The 25,740-nt window shown below is 39.6% G+C and overlaps 1 protein-coding gene across 6 annotated transcripts in view; it reads right to left on the bottom strand.

Annotated features, from left to right (window-relative positions):
* LOC149287424 (inositol polyphosphate 4-phosphatase type II-like) overlaps window positions 1-25,740 on the bottom strand; it is a 164,349-nt gene that overhangs the window by 33,629 nt on the left and 104,980 nt on the right. For 5 of the 6 annotated variants that reach the window (XM_089492952.1, XM_089492950.1, XM_089492953.1 and 2 more), the window contains 5 exons: window positions 20,904-21,034; window positions 13,176-13,280; window positions 9,036-9,144; window positions 8,233-8,410; window positions 3,923-4,132 (listed from right to left, as the gene is read on the bottom strand). In XM_089492952.1, coding sequence (XP_089349078.1) covers window positions 3,923-4,132; window positions 8,233-8,410; window positions 9,036-9,144; window positions 13,176-13,280; window positions 20,904-21,034 — 733 coding nt within the window. The remainder of the gene's footprint in view (window positions 1-3,922; window positions 4,133-8,232; window positions 8,411-9,035; window positions 9,145-13,175; window positions 13,281-20,903; window positions 21,035-25,740) is intronic. The other variant, XM_089492954.1, reaches the window with a different exon arrangement.

Below are 25,740 nucleotides of genomic sequence, written 5' to 3'. Positions count from 1 at the left end.
ATCGCCGGCGTCTGACGTCATATGCCGGCGCCCAGCGTAAAGCGCCGGCACCCGAGACAAACGCTTCCAACACAGGAGTTTAAGGTAAGTGACCGGGGCGGGGGGGGGACACCGGACTCATTGGTGAGTCACCAGGACACTCCTTGCGGGCCGGTCCGAGCTATTCAGCGGGCCGGATGTGGCCCGCGGGCCGTGCTTTGCCCAGGTCTGTACTAAGGTGATTTAATCAAATCACTTGCTTGGAATTAAAAGAAAATCCTGTGCGAGCTACTTCCTCGATAACCTACTTTCTAATCATATACAAAAAGAAATAGGTAAGGTTATGATGAAAAAAATAAGCAGATGGGATAACAAAAATAAAGCAAGTCCCCTAGTTTATGACTTGTAATAACTGAAGCACACAGACATTTGGGACTGAAGCTCATTAAATTCTGGAACACAATTGATTTCTAGGTTTTTGTATCATATGATTTAAAGCGTTGCCTCCCGACAGACAGTCCTCAGGGATCCCTAGCAGGTCAGGTCTAAGATATCCCTGCTTAATGAAGCGCAAGTGGGTCAGTCACAATGGCTGGTTTGTTGTACTGTTTTTTTTATTACAGGGTAGTCATTTGCTATAAAAGGACGAGAAAGTAACAAATTTGGCGGTGGATACGCTGCATACAAGTTCACTGGCATTCTACGACAAATACATAAAAAAATAGTATTTTGTGAAGCAAGGAGGGACATAGGGGTGAAAAGGGTTAACTATATATATATATATATATATATATATATATATACACTGCATGTGTATGTACAGCTAGGTTATAACATGATCTCATCCATATATCTTTCTTTATTTGCCTTGTTTATTCTTTTTGTTAAAACCCACTTGCTTGAATTGTTAAACTGTAAAACTTACCTTAGTTTAAAGGAAAGTTGAAAATATTGATTAAAGTCAACGACACTATTATTAGCGGGGCCAGAAATAAAAAGGAAATCAGCTGTCAGAGGCCGCAGATTGGCAAACCCCATTCATAGGCAAACCTCCAAAATCTCCCATAGTATATGACTATGCATTAGATATGGTCAGCTTAGCCATTCTAACAGGACAAACTTGCTGGAGTTAAACCCTGCATTATGCATAATTAGGCTTGTGATATGGTATGTTTCAGTTCACATTCTGTTTAATGAATTGACCCTTAGGCAACCCAATCTGTATCTCTACTGTACTTGTTTCAAAGAACACATTGACAGACGAGTCAACAACTAAAAACAACATTGCTGTGACATGACCTATGGTCACATGTAATACGGTTAAAGAGATAGAGATTCTAAGATGATATATAGTTGGTCATCTGGAAAGGAATATATAATTCTGTTGCTGGTAATGCTTTGTGTTCCCTGTAACTCGGTTCTTGAAGGCAAGCTCATTTGGTGCTCGAACAGGGACAATCCTTTGTTTTCCTAATTTCTTTGGCGTTTTACAGCCATGTATTTGCCACTGTGACTCAAAAGTCTATTGAGTATTAAGGAAATCATGACAACGATGAGCTTTTCTCTTTATTCAGATCAATTTGTAACAGTCAACCAAAGTTTGTCTTTAAGGGTTTAGTTACCATCACTCATTCTCACGGTGGCTGCTATGCAAGACATTGTATTAAACAAACAAAAAAAACAAGTTTAATGAGGAAAGCACTTTTTTGCCGCTCTATACCCAACTAAAACCACATATTTTGTGTATGATAGATACACCTTCTAAAAGCAATATGCAATATAAAAACCAACACGGGGATGGAATACCTAATAAATCACCCTACAAATGGCATGGTGTAACTAAAACTGTCAATTAACTATGACTTCCTCTCTGGAAAATAAGATATGTGAAATAAATACAAGGCATATGCTTTATTAACAAAATAAAAATAAAACCCAGTATGGTAGATATCCCTGTGTGATTTACCTCCACATCAGGAACGTTAATGAATCGTGCCAACTTCAATTACCACAGCCGAAATTAGTCTACCCACATTCACGCTGGTCTTTAAAACAATGTTCCTCTGAGGTATTATTATTTTCTGCAATTATGCACGAGTTAAGCGGTTATCTCTGAAGCTCACAATTTATTTTACTTTGTAAATATGCCTGTTAGCTGTCAAAGAATAAATGAAATGGTGGAACAGAGGAATGTTTGTAGGGGAGAACTCCTTCTTCCAGCTTTTCGCTTTCAATCAATAGAGTGTTAAGATTGCCTCGACTATCTAGGAAATGAGCAGGGATTTTACGAAAATATTGACAAATGATATGCATCCTAATTGAGGTTGAAGATGTCAAGTTCACTCTATCACATATCCCCCTTATTTTGCAGTTGATTAAAAAAAAGCTGTGCAAACTCAACAAAAAAATCTTGTAAATCCAGAAAATAAATAGCTATGTGTTCTTACTTTCCCCACTCTTCTTTTTTGTTTGACACTATACTCAATTTGTGGAAGGACAGGACAAAAACAATTACGGTACTTAAAAAAACCGCAAAATGCATTTTGAGTCAAAACAAGTTTGGTTAATTCATAGTTAAGACTCCCTCTGTAAATTTAGGGCGCATTAGACTGTAAGTTCACAAGGAAAGGGCACCTCCTTTATATACCGGCATGCCTTGATGTCTGTTAATGTTGTTGTAAATTTGATTGTTGTCATTGTAAGAACAGGGAAGTTTCTGGCGCACTATAAATTAAAATGTGTATGTGTCTGTATAATTGTAAAGTAAAAACTATAAACAGGCAGTACAGGCCACTAAGAAGCAGCAGCTTGCAGCTTGAAAATTGACTGCTTTACTAGCAAAATTATTCTAAATAAAGAAGCATTTTTATTTACGTATGACTACGTTTATTGTACTTCATTATGCACCTGGTTTTCATACTATGTTCAGAATAATATCAGAATAGCTTCCCTTAAGCTGCTGCAATTGCATGTGTGTGCGTATATATATATATATATATATATATATATATATATATATATATATATATATATATATATTGATATATACACACATACATACATATATACATACATACACACAGTAAACTCCCTTACAGCAGAACATTAGTTTTTCAACACTGAAGTTAGCCTAGGTGACCCTTCTGCATTATAGATTTTAAGCGTTACCTTCTGTTTACTTACTATTCCTACACTACATAGGTTTGTATTTTAATTTCCCAAGTGGATATAGTGATGTAACTTTTGCTTTAACATCATATAACAACAAATCTATCATATGCCTATTTTTTTATATTAAGAGAAATATTGAAATACTGTTATGAAAATATATTTAAAAAAAAGGATAGAAAATTGTTAAATTCACAGTCCTTTACGCAGGCAAATTAAGTTTGGCCAAAGATCAGCAGTAATGTAATATGCAAGGGAATTACTATTGTTCTTTATTCATTATTTTAAAATAATTAAGGGCAAGAGTTAGAAGAAATACTGCATTGTCTATTGTGTTCACTTAACAGACTTTGGACCAAAAAATAGTACAAACTGCCAAGGCAGTCTTTTTTTCAGAGATTTGTTCATTTTTAAACCATCTGACCTCTCCTGGGAGAGAGACTGTACTTAGAGATGGGTGTTTTTTTTTGTTTTTTTTTGGTAACTCCATCTGAATCTATGTTTACATTTATCTTTACCACAATAAATTGTGCCCATGTCATATAAAAAGATCTATATATGTCCTGCTTGTGATATAATACTTATTTACCATTAATGAATTATTAACTAATATGCCATTAATACGAAACAAAACAAAAAATCAGTCTGCGACTATCATAAAATCAAAGCTTTTGGTGATCTGCACCATAGCCTGGTAACAACAATTGTAATACTTAAACTAGAGTTACACAACTATGCAAATGCCTGCCTTTATAGTTGAACAAGAGCTACTTACCCATTCCTCCTCGTCGTATTCGGAGTGGTGGGGTATGGAATCCTGCCGTGTTATTGGCTGTGCGGACTCTGGGCCATCTGAATCACTTCCACCTGTGTCACTTTGAGGGTCTGTAAGCTTTTTATTAGCACAGCCTGGCCGGGCTGTGTATAAAGCCAAAAGAGCATTGCTTACAAGTTGGTCCTTAAATGAATGAACAAACAACTCTGTCTGTGGAGAAAGAAAAGAATGTAATATCACGTAACGGTTTTCATAAGATAGGTGTAGAGTGTGTGCTGTCTACAGTTGACCATTCCTTTTCACCTGTTACGCACATCTATCCACCCTCACCTGCTTCCTTATCTGCCACAGCTGATATCATTATATAAACCCAAGCGATTTATTAAGTTGTGTTATTGAATACAACTCCGTGGCAGTCAGAGAATTTAAAAAACAAAAATCACATATTTAAGATTAGTAACGTAGGCAGAACATGATCAGATTTGACGGTTTGCCCACAAAATGAATCCATATTTCCACATTCTGTCTTAGGAAACCAAGGCAGAATGTTATCAAGTATGTTTAAAATACTTATGTAACTTCTTAAGAAAATGTCCTGGATTTTGCTTAAAAATCTGGACAGTTTATACCAGGAGATTGCAACAGACGGGGAGAAATTAGAATATTGTTTTAACATCCACTCTCATAACAGACCAGGGGCGTAACTAGAAGCCTCAGGGCGCCTGTGCGAGAATCTCTTAAGGGCCTCCCCCACACTCAGCGTGAAGCGCCGACACCCGAGACAAACGCCTCATGCTTCCACCACTGCAGTCGGGGCAGCGCTGAGGCAGGCGGCGGCAGAGGGGACAGAAGGGCGCTGAGCGGTTGCTGAAAACGACCGCTCCGCACCCTTTGGGCCCCCCTGACTGGCAGAACTCCAGGGCCCGGTCGCAGTCACGACCCCTGCGACCCCGGTAGTTCCGTCACTGTAACAGACTATGATGTCATACAGCTCCCCTGACCTTAACTCAGTCCTAATGTTATCAGCGTCATAATACAATAACCCACTGAGTATAAATGCTTGCCTCCCCTTGCCCTGTGTAAGGCATAATATTGTATATACATTTTCTTTTCTTTTGCCAGAGCACCAGACAATAAGCAGCGCATTTTCAAAAAATCCATTCATTACTAAGTTAAACCATTGTATTTTAGTATACTCTTGAAAGCAGTGACAAGGGCCATAACTTACAATACAAAAACAGATATAAAATAATTCTGTTTTAAAAGATCCCATTAACATTTCATTTAACAATTTAACTACACAGATGAGATAATATAAACCGTCATTCCTCAGATTGAACTGAAATGTTACTCTGAATGACGCCAGCTAGAAAAAAAAATAATCAAATGCATATCATTTAACCATACATAATCAAGGGCAGTTCTGGTATAACTGCAGAATAAGCATACAGTGAAGACGTTGGTTTTGTAGGCCCACATTTATGGCTAGATTGGTTAGCAATGTTTTAGGAAGAAGGATTAAACCATAGCTAGGGAGTTGAGTTACCACCATGGTAATTTGTTTCTACGGCACATGTATTTTAATGGTGGCGACCAGTAAAGTGTGGGATGTATGGACTCACCGAAGCAAATTACCGGTAGTTCTAATTAGTGATACTAAGCATCCCATAAACTGAAGGGGCAGAAGGACCACTTCAGAGCTTCTGCTATCACAGCTTTTAGTAAATGTATCACAGCATTAGTAAATGTAAAATGTACTGAAGCTATCAGTAGATTGTACATTTTTATGGAGTGTAATTGTTTTGGAGAAACTCCATGTTCATCTCATGATTTTGGATATTAGCAGTAGATTGTTGCCGGCCCAACATTATCTAATCAATTTCGGCTGCTGAAGTTATATCTCATCTACTCACTGACCCCTACAAAGGCTACCTGACCTAGTCAAGAACAGTTAGTAAAGTTACAATAGGGATATTAAGTTAATGGGTAGAAATAATTAGACAGCTCATGAAAAAGGAAGTTAAGGGGATTTTCTCATACTTTATACATATTTTTAATACATTTATATTGCATGTTTTAATGGTTAAACACTACTATATATTGTTATTTAGCATTTAGAATTGTAAGATATAGGATTTGGGGAAAGCAACACTCACTTTACATAACCAAGCAGCGTTTCTTACAGAAATACTATTCTGCTCATACTAAAACAAGGAAAGCGCAGAAAAATTGGCTTGTCCTCTGGAAAAGTCATTGTGAGGGTCATGATCTCTTAGCAAACGACTGTTCCTTAACCAATGAGTCTTTGCTCCATTTTAGTAAACATTAACGCTGGACATTAATTCTTGCACATTGACAATCTTTCCTGTGCATTGGAAGGAAACGGTATTTCAAACTGTTTCAAGCTTTGAAATAATTGCAACCTCTACATAGACTCCTTGTATTCCACTTCTGGGGCCTTTCTGGCTGGTTTCCAAGGGAATAAGTTTTGGAGTAGTTGTTTTTTTAAGTTATTCCAACTTAATGTCAAAATAAAAAATATATATAAATAAATAATGCGCTGGAAATATAACACACGCTAAGGGCAACTGCATTGCTAAGACACTTGCCTGGCCTAATTTTCCTTCTAAAGGACATGTCAAAACCATGAATGAAAGGGCTACCTTATCCTTATAGGTTATACAAATATGTTCTAGTAACTCTGCTTATTTTAACCTGAAATGCTATTTCCATTCCTGGTAAAAATAAGTCACTTTATTTGAATGGTATAATTTAAACACAGGTCAAACATAGCATGGAGAGAATAGAAGATTTTAAACAGTGGATAGCGTTAATAATTAAAACAACAGAAAACAAAACGGTGTGTGTGCTAAAGAGTAAAGCAATTTTTGTCATCCACAAAAATATCATCCACAAAATAACGTTCACCTCATAATATCCACCTAGGGAAGCAAATGGCACATAATAATCACTAAAAATGATAATAATGAATAAAAATGACTGCACCTAAAGCGTGCAGAAAGTAAGGTACACAAGGGAAACTTTTCATTGGGCTGAAAATCATAAAAGGGCAGCAAAGCATGAAAGAGCTTTAGTCGGGGGCAATCAGCTGTGCCACCACTAACTGCTTTCTCTACATTATTGAGTAGAGCTTAGATATGATGTCATTTCTCAGCACTATGCTTCTCTCAGCATGAAAATAAATAGAGAGTAAATGTATTAGCATGATGTTATAGAGTAGTAATAAAAAAATATTTGCTTACATAGTGTTTCCATGATTTTGATGCAACTATCAAGTGTAACAAAAAACACAATTAGGGGCTATCCAAGGAGACACAATAGGCTTTAGTCATGACTTTATAGTAAATTCACTATATCAACACTCGTTGATTTTAATGTTTTAAACAATAGCATACTTTTACCTCTTTCCCGATACCAACTAGCTTTCCTCCATCCTCACATGACCACATAGAAATACTCTGATACATCATCATAACCAACAACTAGCAACTATATCTAAGAGTGATATACAAGGAAAACTGCATTTTAGCTTTTGCGTTAGGTATGTAAAATGCAGTGTTTATTAATCTTGTATTCATGTTCATTTTTATGCAGCACCACATTTGATAAACCTCTCAAAAATTCATATCACAATGCACAGAAACAACGGCTTGACTAAGCGGACAGACTACAAACTGATTTACACAAAGACTGTCTGCTAAACAATATTTACATGGCATAAAATATCACCACTGGATGATGGTATTGAAATATTTACTTTTTTTTTTTACTAGCTGTAACGTTAAAATACAACTTAATCTTTTCTTATTTCAAACCAAAAATGCTGCTGATAATGAATCAGAAAGGGACCATGCTCCAAAGAAAAATTATAATTGCTTAACTGCATATAATAAACCTGTTATCATTTACCTAGAGAAGATATCATCAATGGCTAAAGGTTTCTATATTGTTGATATATCTGATAAATCTGATTCCAGATTTGGAACAGAATAAAACCATCTCATTTGCAGAGCTAATGCGAAGTAACTATGTATTCCCCAAAAATCTCTTTCTAGAAAAAAATACTTTGAAAAACAGAAAATAAAGTATGAAAATAAATAACTTTATTCTCCATCCATGAGTTAATGAGTGTGGTATTTTTTAACTTGGCATTTTAAAGTCTACCCAAGTAAAGCAATACGTGTTTTGTGATGCAGCCACGTTCAACATGCCCATTAAAATGTCCTATAAGAATTCTGAATGGGTCTATTTTTAGCCGTAGACCATTGTTTGGCACCTTTCAATCTTACCGTTTCCGAGAGCGCCTTTAAAGAACTCTTCAGGCTGTCCACAGAGTGCTGTCTTGCTGAATTAAGCAGGAGGTCTGTATGGCTTGTTATAAGAGGTTGTAGATGATGAATGCTACTAAGAATTTCTTTTGCCTTGGCTGTTTTCTCAGGTGAATAGTAAATACATTGGTACCCAGTACTGGAACACATGAAATGCAAATTATTATTAGCATGTTGGGAAAAGGTCTTATACACAAGGATTAATGTAGTTTCTATTGTTGTATTCAGGCCGATAGATCTATGCATCCTACATAGAGATTTTCTCTCTAACTTTAGAAGAAATTAGAAATGAGTGCTGGGATTCTTGATTTGCTGTCTGTTTAAAACATAAACGCAGACAGAGATCCTAAATCATTACAATGTATTCCTAAAAGAAAAAAAGAAATGGCCTAAAACTATAATTTCTGAAACCCATATAGTTATTTAAAGGTAACAGTAGCTTCAAAAATATATATTTTTGGTGCGAAAGTCTTTAATTTCCACTGACATCTACATAGATGAAGCAGCAAGACACAAGATCACAGATTATGGCGGGTCAACAGCTAGTCATTTTTAATGTTCAAGCTCCTATTTTGTTTGAGGTTTATGTCCAGGTTGAGTTACGGCACCCTGGGTAGCTGGTGTTCTCAAGTTACCTAGAGTGACAGGTTGCATAATGGCATCCAAGGTAGCTTCCTAGTAAGAACTTAAGAACAGGTGGGCCTAGACTGTCGCAAGCAGCTGGGAAGTATGGTTTCACTGTTCAATGTTATTTATTAACTCACTTTCTCTTTTCTGTCTCGAACCTACTAAGCAGTCTTCTGAGACCACCATTCTTAAATCCCTGAGAATGTGCTGCGGGGGCTCCAATGGTAATGACATCATACAGGGCATCTGTAAAGAGAGAGGAAACATAAGTGTGTGCATTAAGAGAATCAATGAGAACAGAGCTACAGTAGGTACATGGTCAACCTAATGGGGATTTTTGTGTGTATCATTATCCAAATGATTAATTACTGCAAACCAACAGGCTTGGGAAGTGTAGAGAAAGCTAGTTAACTGTCCCATGCAAATACAAGCAACTAACTAGCTTTTAATAGTTCCCAGATCCCTAGTTGCTTCTCATGGTGTGAACCAATATGTTATAGTATTCTCTGTCTGAAAGAAATGAATTGTGTATTCATTAAGTGTAAATGAGACTCATCACTAAGTATGGATATTTGTCATTATGTACATCGCTTCCTTTTTATATACAATATTATGTAGACATTCTATATCACGTTACATCGTTTATTAATTTAAATTACTGTTATTACTATTATTATTATGTTGAGGTTCACTCCTATATCAAAGTTGGGATATAGCACAGTTGACACTGAAACAAATGATTTAATAAAAAATAAGAACAAATCAGCCAATCCAATCTGCACATTCTTTGTACCAGCTATAAGACCTCCATGCTTACTTAGTCTTTGGGTTTGTTTAATGTTCACAGTATAGCCGTACGCATAACCCATGCACGTTTTAAATCCATGCATTGTATTAATATCTACCACTTTCGCTGGAAGGCCTTTCCACTTATCTATAATCCTTTGATCTGATTCAGTACATTGAACTGATGGCATGAGTTTTTCCTGGAAAGATACTATAAGGATAAGACAAAATGTACCCCTAATCTCCTGTAAGTCATGTTTGTATTATTAACAAACATAATACAATATCTGCAGTTTCATCTGCTAAACTGAGATTATTATATCCAAGGATATTTGCGCTTTGAAAATCTACATATGTAATAATACAAAGAAAGCGTCCAACTATAGTATAGCACCAAAACTGCCCTTTAAAGACAAAAGTATTCTCATTCCTTACTGCACTTATTTTATAACTGTGTCAATCGATAAGTAAACTTTTGTATTTGCGAGTCATTTGTAATCAACCATTCTAACATTAATTAAATCACAGTGATAAAAGCAGCAGAGAGGTTAATCTGCTGGGAGGATATAGCGTTCTAATTCCTGCTGATCCCAATGTTAACTTCGTTCTCCCTCCAGTACCAGACTGAAAAGATAAAATCGGCCTCAGCATCGTATGGCCAGTGGCCAATAAATCATAGGCATGCGGCTGCGTGTGAAAGGTAGCTGGTAGGCGCTTTCACGAGCTGGCTCATTCGGACAATAGCGCCAGTCATTAGTGGCCAGTCGTGCACCCTCCTTTAACAACCCACCACAAACCATACGTGCAAATTTCATCTGACACAGTGTTATGTTATCACTGTACTATGATTAAAATTAGAATAATCCTTTTAAATGGGCTCTGCCATTGAAATTGGTTTTGGAGTGTTTTTCTTCCTATCTATACACACACACACACACACACACACACACACACAGCACTGTGTGCCTTAAAGAAAAGCCACAATAAACCAAGTTTTACTTTTATTCTGACATTTGTATTTGGAGTTTCTTGTCAATAACCGGGCCACCCTGCCACAAATAAACAGATACATATATATGTATAGTACTATTTAACGCATGTGAATGCACTGAATTTGATTTGTACGATTCTGGGACTTAGTTGTATAATTTTGCAAGGTATATTCTGCGTAAGACTCCCAGCAGGTTTACTCGGCTCTATGCCCGATGTAGTCACCATGTAGACTGTTGAATCTATAACCTGCATGTAACATGTTATTAAGTGGAATTTCCTCCCATCTATTCTATGAGATATATCTCAATATAATAATACACAAACTGTTTGCCGTGTATCATTGTTATATTTCTTGTTATATAATCTTATTATATTTCTACTTAAAAAGCATTTAAATATTGAATGTTGTGGTTTAATTACATGCATATAGTCTAGGCCCGCCACACTTCCCAATCCTATGTTTAATGACTTTTAACACAGCTCTGGTAACAAAAACCAAGGCCATATGTGTCAAAACAGAGCCGTAAACGTGAAGTTATGAGCCGCAAAAAGTTTGCAAGAAAATAACTTGCTTTAATAAGTATGGTTCTCTTTGATACAATAATCAACCCTTCAGTTTGTTATTAAATGTAACAGGATGATTTTAGAAAAGGGGCTACATACGCACCATTGTATCAGGTATTGTCATAAAACGCTCTTATGTGTTACTGCGACATTTAAACGCAGCCAAAAGCATTATTTTACCATTGCAATTCCAGCATGTCACAACATTTTATGACACAAAGTCTAAAGAGTAATGTAACTATCAACAATGTTTGTCATGTATTATAAAACACAGCAAATGTACTATCTTCCATTTGACAGGTGCCTTCTTCTCCCAGTGATCTACCCTTCTGTGCCACCGAAAGTGATAATATCTTTATGACACTCAAAGCTGCTGTTCCTGCTGCACATTATTTGCATAATGCATGAAGATGGAAAAAAAAACAAAAAAAACCCCTGCACAATCAAAACTGTACCCTGTAACGGAAGGTTATTTCGCTTGTCAGCAGGATATAAGACAAAATAAGCCTGGTTCTTTTACTGGAGATATCCTCATTACAGATTTGCATATGGTTTTATGGCTGTCATTTTGTTCTTTTGTTGAATATGTTTCCCATTTGAAGTCCAGGAACTGATTAAACCAACAACGCTGTTAAATTACTCGGTGGGTAGGGGATTGAGAGTTCGCATTGTGTATTTTGCCAGCTATGGATGCGTCGGACCCTGATTGATTCTACATGCGCTTTCAAGAGTCTGGTAGGAAAACGGGATATAAAAGTAAAACATATTTTCAAGGTTGTGTAGTAGGACAAGGCAATAAACAGGGTGTTTGTTCCACGACTGTCTAGGGCAGCATTATGTGTGAAAGGATAGATAAGTCACGCTTCCCTAATGGCCATTCTCAAATAACTCTGTGTCTGGGATCTAGGTTTTTCCTCTCTTATCATCCTAAATAATTCTGTATGTATTTCCTTTCTCAGGGTTGCTTCTGTATGATTTTCTCCCACTAGAAATGATAAACTATAGCTGACACGATTTTCAAGGTGTTGAGGCAGTCCACTTAGGGGCAAGAGCCTTCAAACCCCAAGTTACTGTAGAGTAGTCATTTATTTAGGTGTGCGCAAAGAGACACGATGCTCCAGTGCTTCTAAGAAATTTGGTGGCACTTGGACATCTGTCTGTGTTGCTTAACATAGTAATAATTAAACACTTTAAGACCATGCAATCATGCAAAACCTATGATGACCAGGATAAAAAGTTGTAGTTCAATAACAGGTCAAACACATTAACTTGTCCAACACTATTGGTAAATGAAATATTGATAAAGCAATTATTTCCTAATTTGCGTTGTTTAAAAAAACAAATAAGAGCCCCACAATAGCTTGCAAAAACTAGAAACATTTGTTTTAAGAGCACAATGTCGTGTTTACAAACCATCAGAAACACTGCAAGATAGGCAATAATAGGATATGTTATACATGTATGTTTAACAATTGTGACACAGAAATAAAAAGTTACATGGATACAAATACATGGCACCATCTGTGACATCATCAATTCAATACTATGTGCTAATGAAAAGGCAGAGAGCTATCAACTTTAAAGCTTGTATATTCAATTCTGCGATTACATCAGCTGTTCTAGAACTTAAGGAAAATATGACTCGCCCTTAAAAATGTAATTTCCTTCTATTATGTTTTTGCTTTAAGTAAGAAAAATACATCTATAGAATCGCAAGAACATTGAGCATTTGGGCCATTAAAATACAGTGCAGGCAGTTACCTGAAAGACGCATCTGTGTTAAAACAGCTAACACTTTGCTATATAATCAAAACAATTACAATTTAGCTAGAAGTGCAATTAATTTAAGAAAGTTACAGATGAAAGCATTTGTTTTTATTAAATGAGTCTCTTTTTAAACATTTAATAATCTTAAAAATCAGCATTTTTTTTACCTTTTAACTTTGGGCTGTGAACACGCATTCTTTGCAAATGTAGATTAATTGGAACAAATTCTAGACTCTTTTCTCCTTTACTACAGCTGGATTTGAAAGAAGACCCTGGGGAGAGGAAGAAATTTAAAATTTTAAGCACCAACATGTAATGCAGCAAAGCAGATGGTCCTCCATTTACTTTTTTGTGTTTTTTTTACCAGAATATTAGAATTTGATCTCTCCCTTTTCTTCTTTCGACTCCATGCCGCACTCAGATTTAAGAAATGAATAGATTTTTATAGCTCCATCTCAGCATGTACCTTCTCTGTAATCTCTAGAGCAATATTTAATGTGCAGATATGCTAATGTATTTCCAGTGACAGCCATCCCCTGCTGTTTACTATAGAGACCCAGCATGAAGAAAAGTGATGCCACATTTATTACACATTATATCTGGGCCGCATTTAAAATATGGCCTTAAATAAGTCAAAAGCTATACAACTCGTGTTTTGATTTACTTAGAAGAATTAAAATAATGAATGAACACACATTTCCATTTTTTATATTTTTCTCTGTGTTCTCTTGTTCCATACGACTCCTTTGTGTGTATTTTTTTTTTGCAATTCTGCTTTTTTTTCTAAAATGGGATTGCAATTTGATTTCACAGTAAAAACAATGGCATTGCTGCAGGAACTGGCAAACTTCCACAATGCCTGGTGTCTGATCCCCATCCACAGTGCTGGTGTTTCTGATATCAAAGGAGTGCTGATTCCAGCCAGAAACATAAACAGGATAACATAGCTTCTCACTAAATACCGTATTTTTCGCTCCATAAGACGCAGTTTTTTTCCTCCCAAAGTAGGATGAAAAATCAGCCGCGTCTTATGGAGCGAAGATGCAGGCAGGGAGGGGGGGGGAGGGGGGGGGGGCAACGATATACCGTATTTATCGGCGTATAACACGCACTTTTTTAACTAAAATCCGGAGCTTAAACCCTACCTGCGTGTTATACGCCGATAAATCCGGGGTCGCAACTGAGGCAGGCGGCGGCGGCGGGGGCCGCCAGCAGAGGAGTCCTGGATTTCTGCCAGTCAGGGGGGCCCAAGGGGTGCCGAGCGGTTGCTGAAGACAACCGCTCGGCAACTCTCGGGCCCCCCTGCCTGACAGATATACAGGAATCCTTTGCTGGCGGCGGCCGCCGCCACTGCCGCCTGCCTCAGCGCTTCAACTCCTGTGTTGGAAGCGTTTGTCTCGGGTGCCGGCGCTTTACGCTGGGCGCCGGCATATGACGTCAGATGCCGGCGCTCAGCAGTGAAGCGCCGGCACCCGAGACAAACGCCTCACGCTTCCAACACAGGAGTTTAAGGTAAGTGACCGGGGCGGGGGGGGGAGATCCTGAGAAGGGGGGGTTAGGGAGTTAGAGGGGAGATCCTGAGAAGGGGGGGTTAGGGAGTTAGAGGGGAGATACTGAGAAGGGGGGTTAGGGAGGGAGGTCTTACTGTGTGTGTCTTACTGTGTGTGTGTGTGTGTCTTACTGTGTGTGTGTGTGTGTGTCTCACTGTGTCTGTGTGTGTCTTACTGTGTCTGTGTGTGTCTTACTGTGTGTGTCTTACTGTGTTCATAGCTTATTCAGTTATTGTAATAAATATTTTAGCCCATTTTTTAGCTCAAAATATTTTTTCCTTTTTTTTCTCCTCTAAAATCTAGGTGCGTCTTATCAGCAGGTGCGTCTTATAGAGCGAAAAATACGGTATATTCCCTCCATGATGTCAATGACTTTAGGGGAAAGAGTGGTGAACGCATCATCTAAAGGTTGTTCTAGCAAAACCAATAGTTCATTCATGAGCTGTCAGCGCTCACTTAACCCTAATACCTCCTTGGAGATGCAGCGGCAACAGAAAACATCAAGAACCGTCAGTGCTAATGGATCAGATAGTAAAACTGTAAATGGATCGCCTATGTATGGCTGTGACTGAATTCTTTCTTTCTTATCTAGTGGTATAAGCAGTTTGCTCTAATGCAGACAAGAGATGAAGCCGAGTCTCTTAATAGAATGGTATTTGCTGTGTTTAGTGCTTTTCTGCTGATGGGAACTAGCAAAATGCTTACAGGTGTCACAATGTTCTTGTGTGAGGAACCCAGTATGCAGCAAGGCACAGAAGTATCAAGAATCGTCAAACAAGCCAGGTCAGGAGTGGAGAAGGCAGAGAAGTCAAGAACAGGCACAGGTCAGCAACGGAGATGGTTATCATACAAGCCGGGTAGGAGTAGAGAAGGCAGCGAAGTCAAGAACAGGCACAGGTCAGCAACGGAGAAGCAATCAGGTAAGTATAACTTCAGAACGAACTACTCAGCAGGAACAATAACCGAGCACTGAATGGAAGTCAGTGCTCGGCTTTTGAATCTGCCGCTCAGACCAGGCTCCGCCCCCCCGCGGACGACGCAACGTTAGTTACGTTGCGTCGTCTCCAGGGAGGCAAGCTACAAGAGAGGGGGCGTGGTTCGCCCCCGTACGTACCGCCCATCTCTAGCGATGGGGATACCCTGAAGGACCTGCCCCGGGTGCTTGTTGGCTGCTGGCACCTCGAAGCAAGGTCCCGGAGCTGCGGGAGAGGTAAGTTTCGAGTACCCGCTAGTCGCGGGTACTCGGGGGAATCGCTACGTTGCGGTCCGTGACGCGGACCGTGACAGGCCCCCCCCCTAAGGAGAGACCTCCGGGCTCTCAGGGGACCAGGATTTAAAGGATGAAGTGAGTGGAACTCATGAACCAACTCATCTGCATGAACCTCTTCAGCATTCTCCCAGGAGTTCTCGTTGATCTCATATCCTTTCCATTGGATGAGATACTGAAGACGACCCCGAAATCTCCTAGAATCCAGAATTTGTTCGACTTCGTATTCTTCAGCATCATCAATAGAAATAGGAGCCGGAGGATCAGGATGTCGACCCGGAAAAGGATTGGTGTTCCAAGGCTTCAGGAGGGAAACATGAAAAACGGGGTGTATTCGCATTGAACCAGGTAGTTGTAATTCCACAGCAGCAGATGAGAGGACTCGAATAATAGTATATGGACCAATAAATTTAGGTCCCAAATTCTTAGTAGGACAGGATAGTTTCAGATGAGTAGTTGACAGCCACACCTTGTCCCCAGGTTTGTATACAGGAGCAGGAGAACGATGGGCATCAGCGAACCTTTTATATCTTTGTTGAGCCTTGGTAAGTGTGCTGTGCAAGGATTTGTGGATGGCAATCATCCTTGTGACTTGTTCAGTGACAGAAGGAACTGAGCTGGTTATCGGAGAACCTGGTAGCATGGATGGATGGATACCATAATTTGAAAAGAAGGGTGATTTCTGTGTTGAAGAATGTATGTGGTTATTAAATGCAAATTCTGCGAGCGGAAGAAATTGGTACCAGTCATCTTGTAAATGCGAAGTAAAACATCGTAGGTATTGCTCAAGGGTTTGATTTGTGCGCTCCGTCTGTCCATTGCTCTGGGGATGAAAGGCTGTGGAGAGGGAGCGATGTATGTGAAGCTCATCACAAAAGGCTTTCCAGAATCTGGATGTAAATTGAGTCCCTCTGTCTGACACGATATGTTCTGGTAGTCCATGCAATCGGAAGATCTCTTTTACAAACAACACCGATGTTTCGTCTGCTGTAGGTAAGTGTTTGGTAGGGATGAAATGAGCCATCTTCGTCAATCTATCAACTAAGACCATAAGCGTGGTGTGTTGTTTTGATGCTGGTAAGTCTGTTATAAAATCCACGGATATATCTGTCCATGGTCTTACGGGAACAGGCAGGGGACACAGGAGGCCGGCGGGTTTAATATGTGAGTTCTTTGCTCTGGCACATATAGTACAAGAGATTATGAACTGTCGTACATCCTCTTGAAGTGTAGGCCACCAGAACTGTCTACGTATAAGATCCGTAGTTTGAGTGATACCTCCATGTCCAGCTGCAGGAGAGTCATGAAATTGTTGTAGAACCTGCAGGCGTACCCCAGGAGGAACATAGAGCAACCCATTGTGGTAGTAGAACTCACCATCAGGATGCAGCTGTGAAAGTTCAGAGGGATCTATGTTCGCACCATGTTGACGGATAAGATCCCACAATGATTGTGTAATAGTCATAAAATGACCTGCTTGCAATACAGTGTCTTCCACTTGTGGATGTGCCGTAGGTACTTCAAACATGCGTGAGAGAGAGTCAGCTTTGGTGTTCTTGGAACCGGGTCTGTAAGTTATATGAAGCTGGAATCGAGAGAAAAATAAAGACCATCTGGCCAGTCGGGCTTGAAGTCTCTTGGCAGTTCTGAAATATTCCATATTTTTATGGTCAGTGTAGACCGTTATGGGGTGAAGTGCTCCTTCCAATAAATGTCTCCACTCTTCTAAGGCCATTTTCATGGCCAGCATCTCTTTTTCTCCCACACCATAATTTCTCTCAGCAGGGTTCAGAGTTCTGGAAAAAAAGGCAAGTGGGTGAAGTTGATTGTCGGTGTCATCCCTTTGGGACAGGATAGCCCCCACAGCAGAATCAGAGGCGTCCACCTCCAGTACATAGGGCCTTTGTGGCACAGGAAGAATCAATATTGGTGCTGTGGTGAACCGTTCTTTGAGGAAGTCAAATGCTCTCTGAGCAGCTTCCGTCCAACAAAACTTCTTTTTAATGGATGTGAGAGATGTAATGGGTTGAATGACCTTTGAAAAGTTCCTAATAAACTTCCGATAGAAGTTAGCAAATCCTACGAATCTTTGCACACCTTTTTTATCTGTGGGAGGTGGCCATTGTAGAATAGTAGCTATTTTCTTAGGATCCATCATGACTTTAGTAGGTGTTAAAATAAAGCCCAGAAATTCCACCGATTGCGTCTCAAACACACATTTCTCTGGCTTGGCATATAATCCATTTACTCTTAGTCGCATCAATACTTTAGACACATGTTCTCTATGTGTTTGCAAGGAGGAGGAGTATATCAGGATATCATCTAAGTATATCACCACGAATAGATCCAACATGTCTCTGAAAATGTCATTCATAAAGTGTTGAAAAGTGGCGGGTGCATTACATAGGCCGTATGGCATCACCATATACTCGAAGTGTCCATATCGTGATCTGAATGCTGTCTTCCACTCATGACCTTTTTTGATACGAACCAGGTTGTATGCTCCTCTTAAATCAATCTTCGTAAATACTGATGCTGAGCTAACACGTTCCATCAACTCCTGTATTAAGGGTAAGGGGTATCTGTTCTTTACAGTTACATTGTTCAGTTCTCTGTAATCCACGCAAGGTCTTAATCCACCGTCTTTTTTAGATACAAAGAATATGCCTGCTCCAGCAGGAGATGTGGAGGGTCGTATAAACCCTTTGGCAAGATTCTCATCTATATATTCCTTGAGGGTGATGAGTTCTGGTTCAGACATAGGATAAATTCTACCGAATGGAATGGGTGCACCTGGAAATAGTTCTATGGGACAATCATATTCCCTGTGCGGTGGAAGGCAGTTTGCTCCCTTCTTTTCGAATACATCGGAGAATTCGCGGTAATGAGATGGAATCTTGGGGACGGGTAGAGAACTGTAGTCGTGAGCCACATTGATAGACAGAGAGGGGGTGCGATAAACAGAATCTTTATTAGCACAGAAGCGAACAGAGCCCTTCTCCCAGTTGACAACAGGATTATTGATTCTTAACCAGGGGAGTCCCAGTATGACATGGAAAACTGGAGAAGGAACCACATCAAACACTATATCCTCACTATGATCAGGAGAAATATACATGCGTAATGGTATAGTCTCTTGGGTGATAGGACCTGTCTTCAGAGGGCTTCCGTCTACTAGTTGAATGGATATCGGGGTGGTTTTCTTCCGGGTGGTGATTCCAAGACGTTGAATGAGCTTGGAATCCAGTATATTGCTGCTGGCCCCTGAATCAATCATGGCTGCCAAAGTGAGGGTTCTTTCTTTCCACTGTAAGGATATGGAAAGAGACAGATGGTTTGAGAAATGTGGAGGTCTTTTGCTGATATAGGGAGAGAATAAGGGTTTGAGCTTACCCTTTGCAGAACGCGCTTTAGTTCTGCATTCGTCGACGTAATGGCCCTTGCCGCCGCAGTAAAGGCACAGATCAAGAGTTGTACGACGTTCTCTTTCCGCTGTGGAAAGAGGACCTTTGATGAGGCCCAATTGCATGGGTTCTTCAGGAGGTTCTTTAGAACTTGTCTTTATGGGAGGTCGCAGGGTAGGCCATGAAGAAGAAGGAGTCGTAAGCCGTTCCGCCTTTCTTTCCCGTAGTCTCCTATCAATCTGAATGGAGAGTCTGGCAAATTCATCGAGGGAATTAGGAATGCTGGTGCGAGCCAATTCGTCTCTGATGTTATCAGATAACCCCAACCGGAATTGATCATGTAACGCTGATTCATTCCATGAAGTTTCCATGGAAACACGTCGGAATTCCGCTATATATTCTTCTACTGGTCTTTTTCCCTGTTTGAGAGCTCTCAATGTACTGGTAGCAGAGGTGGTCCTAAAAGGGTCTTCATATAGTGCATCCATGGCTTGGCGGAAAGAAGCCCATGTCTCCAATATAGGACTGTTGCTATGCAGTAGATGGTGGGCCCAGAGCTGGGGTTCCTCTGCCAACAAAGCAATGACCGTGTGTATTTTAATATAGTCTGAAGTATACGTTCTTGGTTTCAAATTAAACATTATTTGGCATGATGTCATGAACGTAGTGTATTTCTTGCGGTCACCAGCAAATTTCTCAGGCATAGGTATAGGTGGTTCAGGGGCAGATGCTCCCTGGAAACCCAAATTTTCTTGACTCATAGAGGGAGCCTGAAACGGATCTCCTGGAATATTAGGATTGGACTGCAGGTGGTGCATCTGTTGTCTGAGTTGATTTTGTCCTGTCTGGATATCTTGCAGAGACTGAGTAAATGTACTCATCTGCTGGGTAAGTGCTGCAACAGCTTCAGCCAATCCTGCGGGTTCCATAATGGCTCGGTTATTCTGTCACAATGTTCTTGTGTGAGGAACCCAGTATGCAGCAAGGCACAGAAGTATCAAGAATCGTCAAACAAGCCAGGTCAGGAGTGGAGAAGGCAGAGAAGTCAAGAACAGGCACAGGTCAGCAACGGAGATGGTTATCATACAAGCCGGGTAGGAGTAGAGAAGGCAGCGAAGTCAAGAACAGGCACAGGTCAGCAACGGAGAAGCAATCAGGTAAGTATAACTTCAGAACGAACTACTCAGCAGGAACAATAACCGAGCACTGAATGGAAGTCAGTGCTCGGCTTTTGAATCTGCCGCTCAGACCAGGCTCCGCCCCCCCGCGGACGACGCAACGTTAGTTACGTTGCGTCGTCTCCAGGGAGGCAAGCTACAAGAGAGGGGGCGTGGTTCGCCCCCGTACGTACCGCCCATCTCTAGCGATGGGGATACCCTGAAGGACCTGCCCCGGGTGCTTGTTGGCTGCTGGCACCTCGAAGCAAGGTCCCGGAGCTGCGGGAGAGGTAAGTTTCGAGTACCCGCTAGTCGCGGGTACTCGGGGGAATCGCTACGTTGCGGTCCGTGACGCGGACCGTGACAACAGGATTCCATGGTTATGAAGAAAAGGCTTCATACGTGTTGCATGCTACATGCTAATTTTACCTGTTGCAAAGTGACAACATGACATGCATAAAACACACTTATGGATTAGTAGGTTTATTAAATGAGTATAAAAGCGATATTCGGGTACCTGTATATTTCTCCAACTCTGTAAGGTTTTCCTGGTAGACACAAACCATCTCCTCGTAATGAGTGATAACGCTTTGACGCAGTTTATCCCAGTGTGGTGATAGGTCACCCAACTCTTTCAGTTCTTCGATTCTGTTTGGAAAGAAAACGATAATTTTGTCATCCTAGAATTGTAGCAGTTCTCTGAATGAACAAATTTCGTTGTGATGCTTAGACATCATCCAGATAGACCACTGATGTGCTCAGACAACATTGAGAGGCACCTGTGTCACATACCTCTCACCAGTCTTGTTATTTTGTGGGACAATATTGATTTTGGGGCATTGTCCCAAATATCTCTCCGACTCTCACTTTTGTGGGCAGTGGGGATCAAGGCTGGATAAATAGATCCTCTGATCTCCCCTGACTGACCCAGGGAGCTGTAATATCAATGGAGGTGTGTGCTGTGGAAGCAAAGTTTGAAAAGTGGTGTTGTGACCATAGCAGCCACAGACTGGGCCATTCCATCAGTTGCTATGGCGATAAGACCACTTTTAAAATACTGTCCCATACCTGGTCTTTTTAAAGAATCCTCAGTGGCTGTTTATCTACTGGACCATTTCAACACTTAGGATCTCTCCAGATTTGTTCCACATAATCTAAGTGTGCAGGGCTTTTCAGAGGCCTCTGGGCAGTGGCCAATTGTCCATGAGTAGGGGGTGGACCATAGTTCCACTCTCACAATGCTTACCTATAACTGAATGCATTTGATGATACTAGAGATTTATCACTAAACCGAAAGTAGTAGTTTAAAGTCACATTAGATATTTTTTGAAGAATATCTAAATGACTCTATCATGAAAGATAAGACAAGATCACAGCTTCTATGTCCTTTAGATTTATTTCTGGAGGACAAAGCAGTAGTATTTAGCATGAATTAACAGGCCAATGATACCTGTGTGTAGTACTGGTGTAAAGAAAGAGAAAACCTGTATTTCTTAAAAGTATTTAAGCATGTATTAAGATGAGTAAGATTTCGTGAATTTCATCTAATTTAACTAGCCAACTTTTTCTTCCATAATGCATACTTATAAGGGATAATTTACTGTCTCCGACAGCCCCACTAAAGCAAACTGCATGTTAAATTAACAAATTAGAGCCACATATTTGCAGTACAATGATCTATATTTAACAGTACCACCCCCAAAAAATCATCCTGCCAGAAAGAAGCCAAGACAGTAATTAATTTGAGCTAAAGTCAATGAAACATGAAATTAGGACCACACTTTTTTACATTTCTAACAAACACAAACCAAACCACCATTGATTCAGCACATTTGTCTTTACATGTAAAAGGTGTGCATGTCTGGGGACTTTCCAGGGCTGCTTCCGATAGTTATCAAATAAGAGATATCGTATATCTGAAGACCAGCTTCCCTGCCTAGAGATTAAACACACTGACCCGGAGGCTCCGTAATCCGCTCTGATTTCTGGAGCCTCCGGGTTAAATCTGTAGAGTTCCCAGATTTAAGTATGATAAAAGGAAAAGCTCTTCCACAGTGGAAGCACAACACCACACAGAATAAACTTGTGAACATTTTTTTTCACTGTATTTAAATCATTGGGTTATATTTCAATTAACATGGGATTAATATGTTCTTAAATAAAACTACAAACCACATGGAGGTTTCTACTTTTGCATTAATGTTCACATTACGCCTGCTAATGAAATAACAAAAACTCCACTTCTTCTGGTTTTCATGGTGGTCTGCTCTTATTTATTGAACGCCCCCCAACATTGATCACAAAAGATAAGCCAGACAAGGCTTATGAAGGGGCCCAGTATACCACAATCAGATTTCATAACAGAGCAGTGCTAGGGGCAAGTCTTGGCTTGGTGGGGGACACTTAAGCTCTACGCTGGCGATGCTCATGAGTCCACTCTAAGCTAATTCTTTTGCAGTTTGTTCAAAATTTTAAGGTAATAAAAAGAACATTAAAAAAAAAACAAAAAAAAAACACCTACTCCCTGTTTTTTTAATATACTAAAAAATCTAATAAGCCTATGAAAAAACTGCATCCATTGCAATTGTGTAACCAACATCCAGAACGGTGATTTTTGTTTGTTTTCTGTACTGAAAACTGGATTGCCACATCAGTCTGAAACTATTCTATTTATCCTCTGTGAATTTGAAATGATATATAATAATACTATAGTATGAAAATAAAACTATCCCCGAGGGAGTTTTCTCCTTTGACATCAAAACTCTTTTCAGTTATGCTTGCTGTGTTTTACAATTGCATATGATCTTTTCATATTTGAGAGATTCATAGTGCAAATTTCCAGCACCTACTTCTTCTTATTTATCTGTCCCAATAGATATCATAAAATATATATTTAACTAGAAATAGGTCTGTTTAATGCTTTCTAGATAGGGTCAGTGGAGTGGCACAGTCAGGGTAGTGGAATATCTTCACATAAAGTACATTTATTCTCCCTTAAGAGAGAAATGGCACCACTCAAGACCTGCATGATTGAGACAGGAATTGCAGACCAACAAGCACTTTTGCTCGTAGTTGGTCTAGTCTTTATTTAATAGGTATGGAAGGACAGGCTCTTTTAAAGTTCCGTACTGTATAAAGAGTGGGAAACTGGACCAAAGAACCAGTGCCCAGTCAATGAAGAGGAAAGTGACCACACCGGTGTTAAGGGAGAGGTTTGCTTGCAGTGGTAGGACTGCATATAAAGTAGGGGGTATAGCAAATGCAGACTGGTGGGCTTCACTGTACATTATGAATGGCCCACCCCAGTGAGCTTCTACTGTAGTAAGAGCGTGGCTGGTCCTGTACAATTTATAGTTTCGTTAATAAGATTTCTTCAAAGTCTCCTCCTTACATTGAAGAGTACTTTATGCACGGTCAGCTTAGCCCTTCTTGCTGGAGAACTTGCTAGTGTTGGCCCTTCATAATGAATAGTAAAGTGAGGGAGCTGAAATCACAATGCTCCTGCAAAGTCTCCTGACAATTCTGACATGTCTTCTGGACACCTGGTTGTTAGGCAATGCACCATGCCTGTACCAATGGATGTACCAAGGGGCAGATATGAGCAACCCCCCTTACCACACAGCAGATGTGCATAACTGGGGGGCAGATGTGCATAACTGGGGGCAGATGTGCATAACTGGGGGGCAGGTTCGCAAATAAAAGGAAATGAAATCAAGACATTTTTCTCATTCATAGTTTTTATTAAATATTAAAAAAATAGTTTACATGTGCATTAATATTTACTAGTAAAACTTTTTTCCTAAAGGGTAGTCTTATTTTCAGGATTTTTATTTTTTTCCTAAATTAATATTCAAATTTTGGGGGGGGGTCGTCTTATAAACAAGAAAATACAGTAATACACCTCTCTGTGATGAGTTAACTTGGAGTCACACCCAATATGGATAATTAGTGAACATACTCAATAAGCCTGAGGGGTGAGCAAAGAATTTTTCTATGTACTTATGATACTGCTGTCAGTTAAAGACAGCAGTGGCAGCAATAAACGCAGCTCTAAAAATAAAACAATACAAAAATGTTAACTATTATGTATGTAAATGTTTACAAAGCAACAAAAATTGGATTTGACACTTTCAGGTAATTTAAGTAAATATGACTTGCCTAGTGTATGAAAATACATTTTTTGATTAGACACTAATAGAAAGAAAGCTATTTGGGCTGTGAAACACAATAGAAAAAGGATTATTATATAGTATAATAAATGAACTTGCGAGGCCTATAAAAAGGAACACATGCTCACTTTAGTAGAACGTTAACAGCCTTTCCAAGTATTTCACTAAAAACCCTGTAGACCTATTGCTTTAATTGTAATATTTTTTTACAGCTAAGGCATTTTTCTTTGTTATATTCCTTTTGTTACAATAGAAATAAAAAGAGGCTGGATGGGAATAAAACTTCTTATATTCATTGTTATTTTACACAATAATAACCCAAGGTCTATATGCAATAATGTATATGCTAAACTGCAGTATAATATTAACTTACCAACATACAGCATAAAGGGTTACCCCCAGAGAGGTCAACCCCTGAAAGAAGTGCTTAGTAGACCCTGCATAATACATAGTTAAATCAATGGGGATTTATTCACTAAGGCGAGAGTTTTCAGGAGAGTTTAATTCTGCTCATTATGAAAGGCCAGCACTAGCAAGTTTTTCAAAGGGTGAAGAAATCTTACTTATATAAGTATAATATTATACAGGGAGAATCCATCTCATTCTGCAGCAGCCACTCACCAGGGTTGGCTCTTCAACGTATAGAGTGGAAACACAACTCTCCTGTGAATTCTCCATTAAGAACATAAACCCAAGTCATCAGACCAACCAAATTTTGTATTACATGTATTCACAATGCACAAGGAAGACAGTAAGTTGAAGTCACAACTATGCTGGAAATGTACTTTTAAGCTCCCAGTTTAGTATAAATAAAGCCTAATGAGCATACCAGGGGACACGGCCAGGACTACCCGCTGACATCCGTGGGCGTAAGAAAGGGACTTAGGAGTAATTATTTCTGATGACTTAAAGGTAAGCAGTGTCAGAAATAGCAACCAGGGTGCTGGGTTGTACAGCGAGACGAATTAGTAGCAGGAAGAGGGACGTGATTCATTAGACCAGGCCACCTTCTTCCATTGCTTTGTGGTTCAGTACTTATGCACTTAGTACTTATGTAGGCACTTTCAGGAGAGGACAGAGGTCAGCACAGGCACACTGTACGCAATAAAGTGCGATGCACTGTGTGTTCTGACACTTTTCTATCATCCAGAATTAACCTTTTGAGCAATTTGAGCTACAGCAGCC

Source organism: Sceloporus occidentalis, unplaced genomic scaffold, assembly GCF_023333645.1.
Source record: "Sceloporus occidentalis isolate IW3139 unplaced genomic scaffold, rSceOcc1.0.p SCAF_61, whole genome shotgun sequence".
NCBI lineage: Eukaryota > Metazoa > Chordata > Lepidosauria > Squamata > Phrynosomatidae > Sceloporus > Sceloporus occidentalis.
Note: the sequence above shows the minus strand (reverse complement) of the source record. Positions and strands in the feature narration are given on the sequence as shown.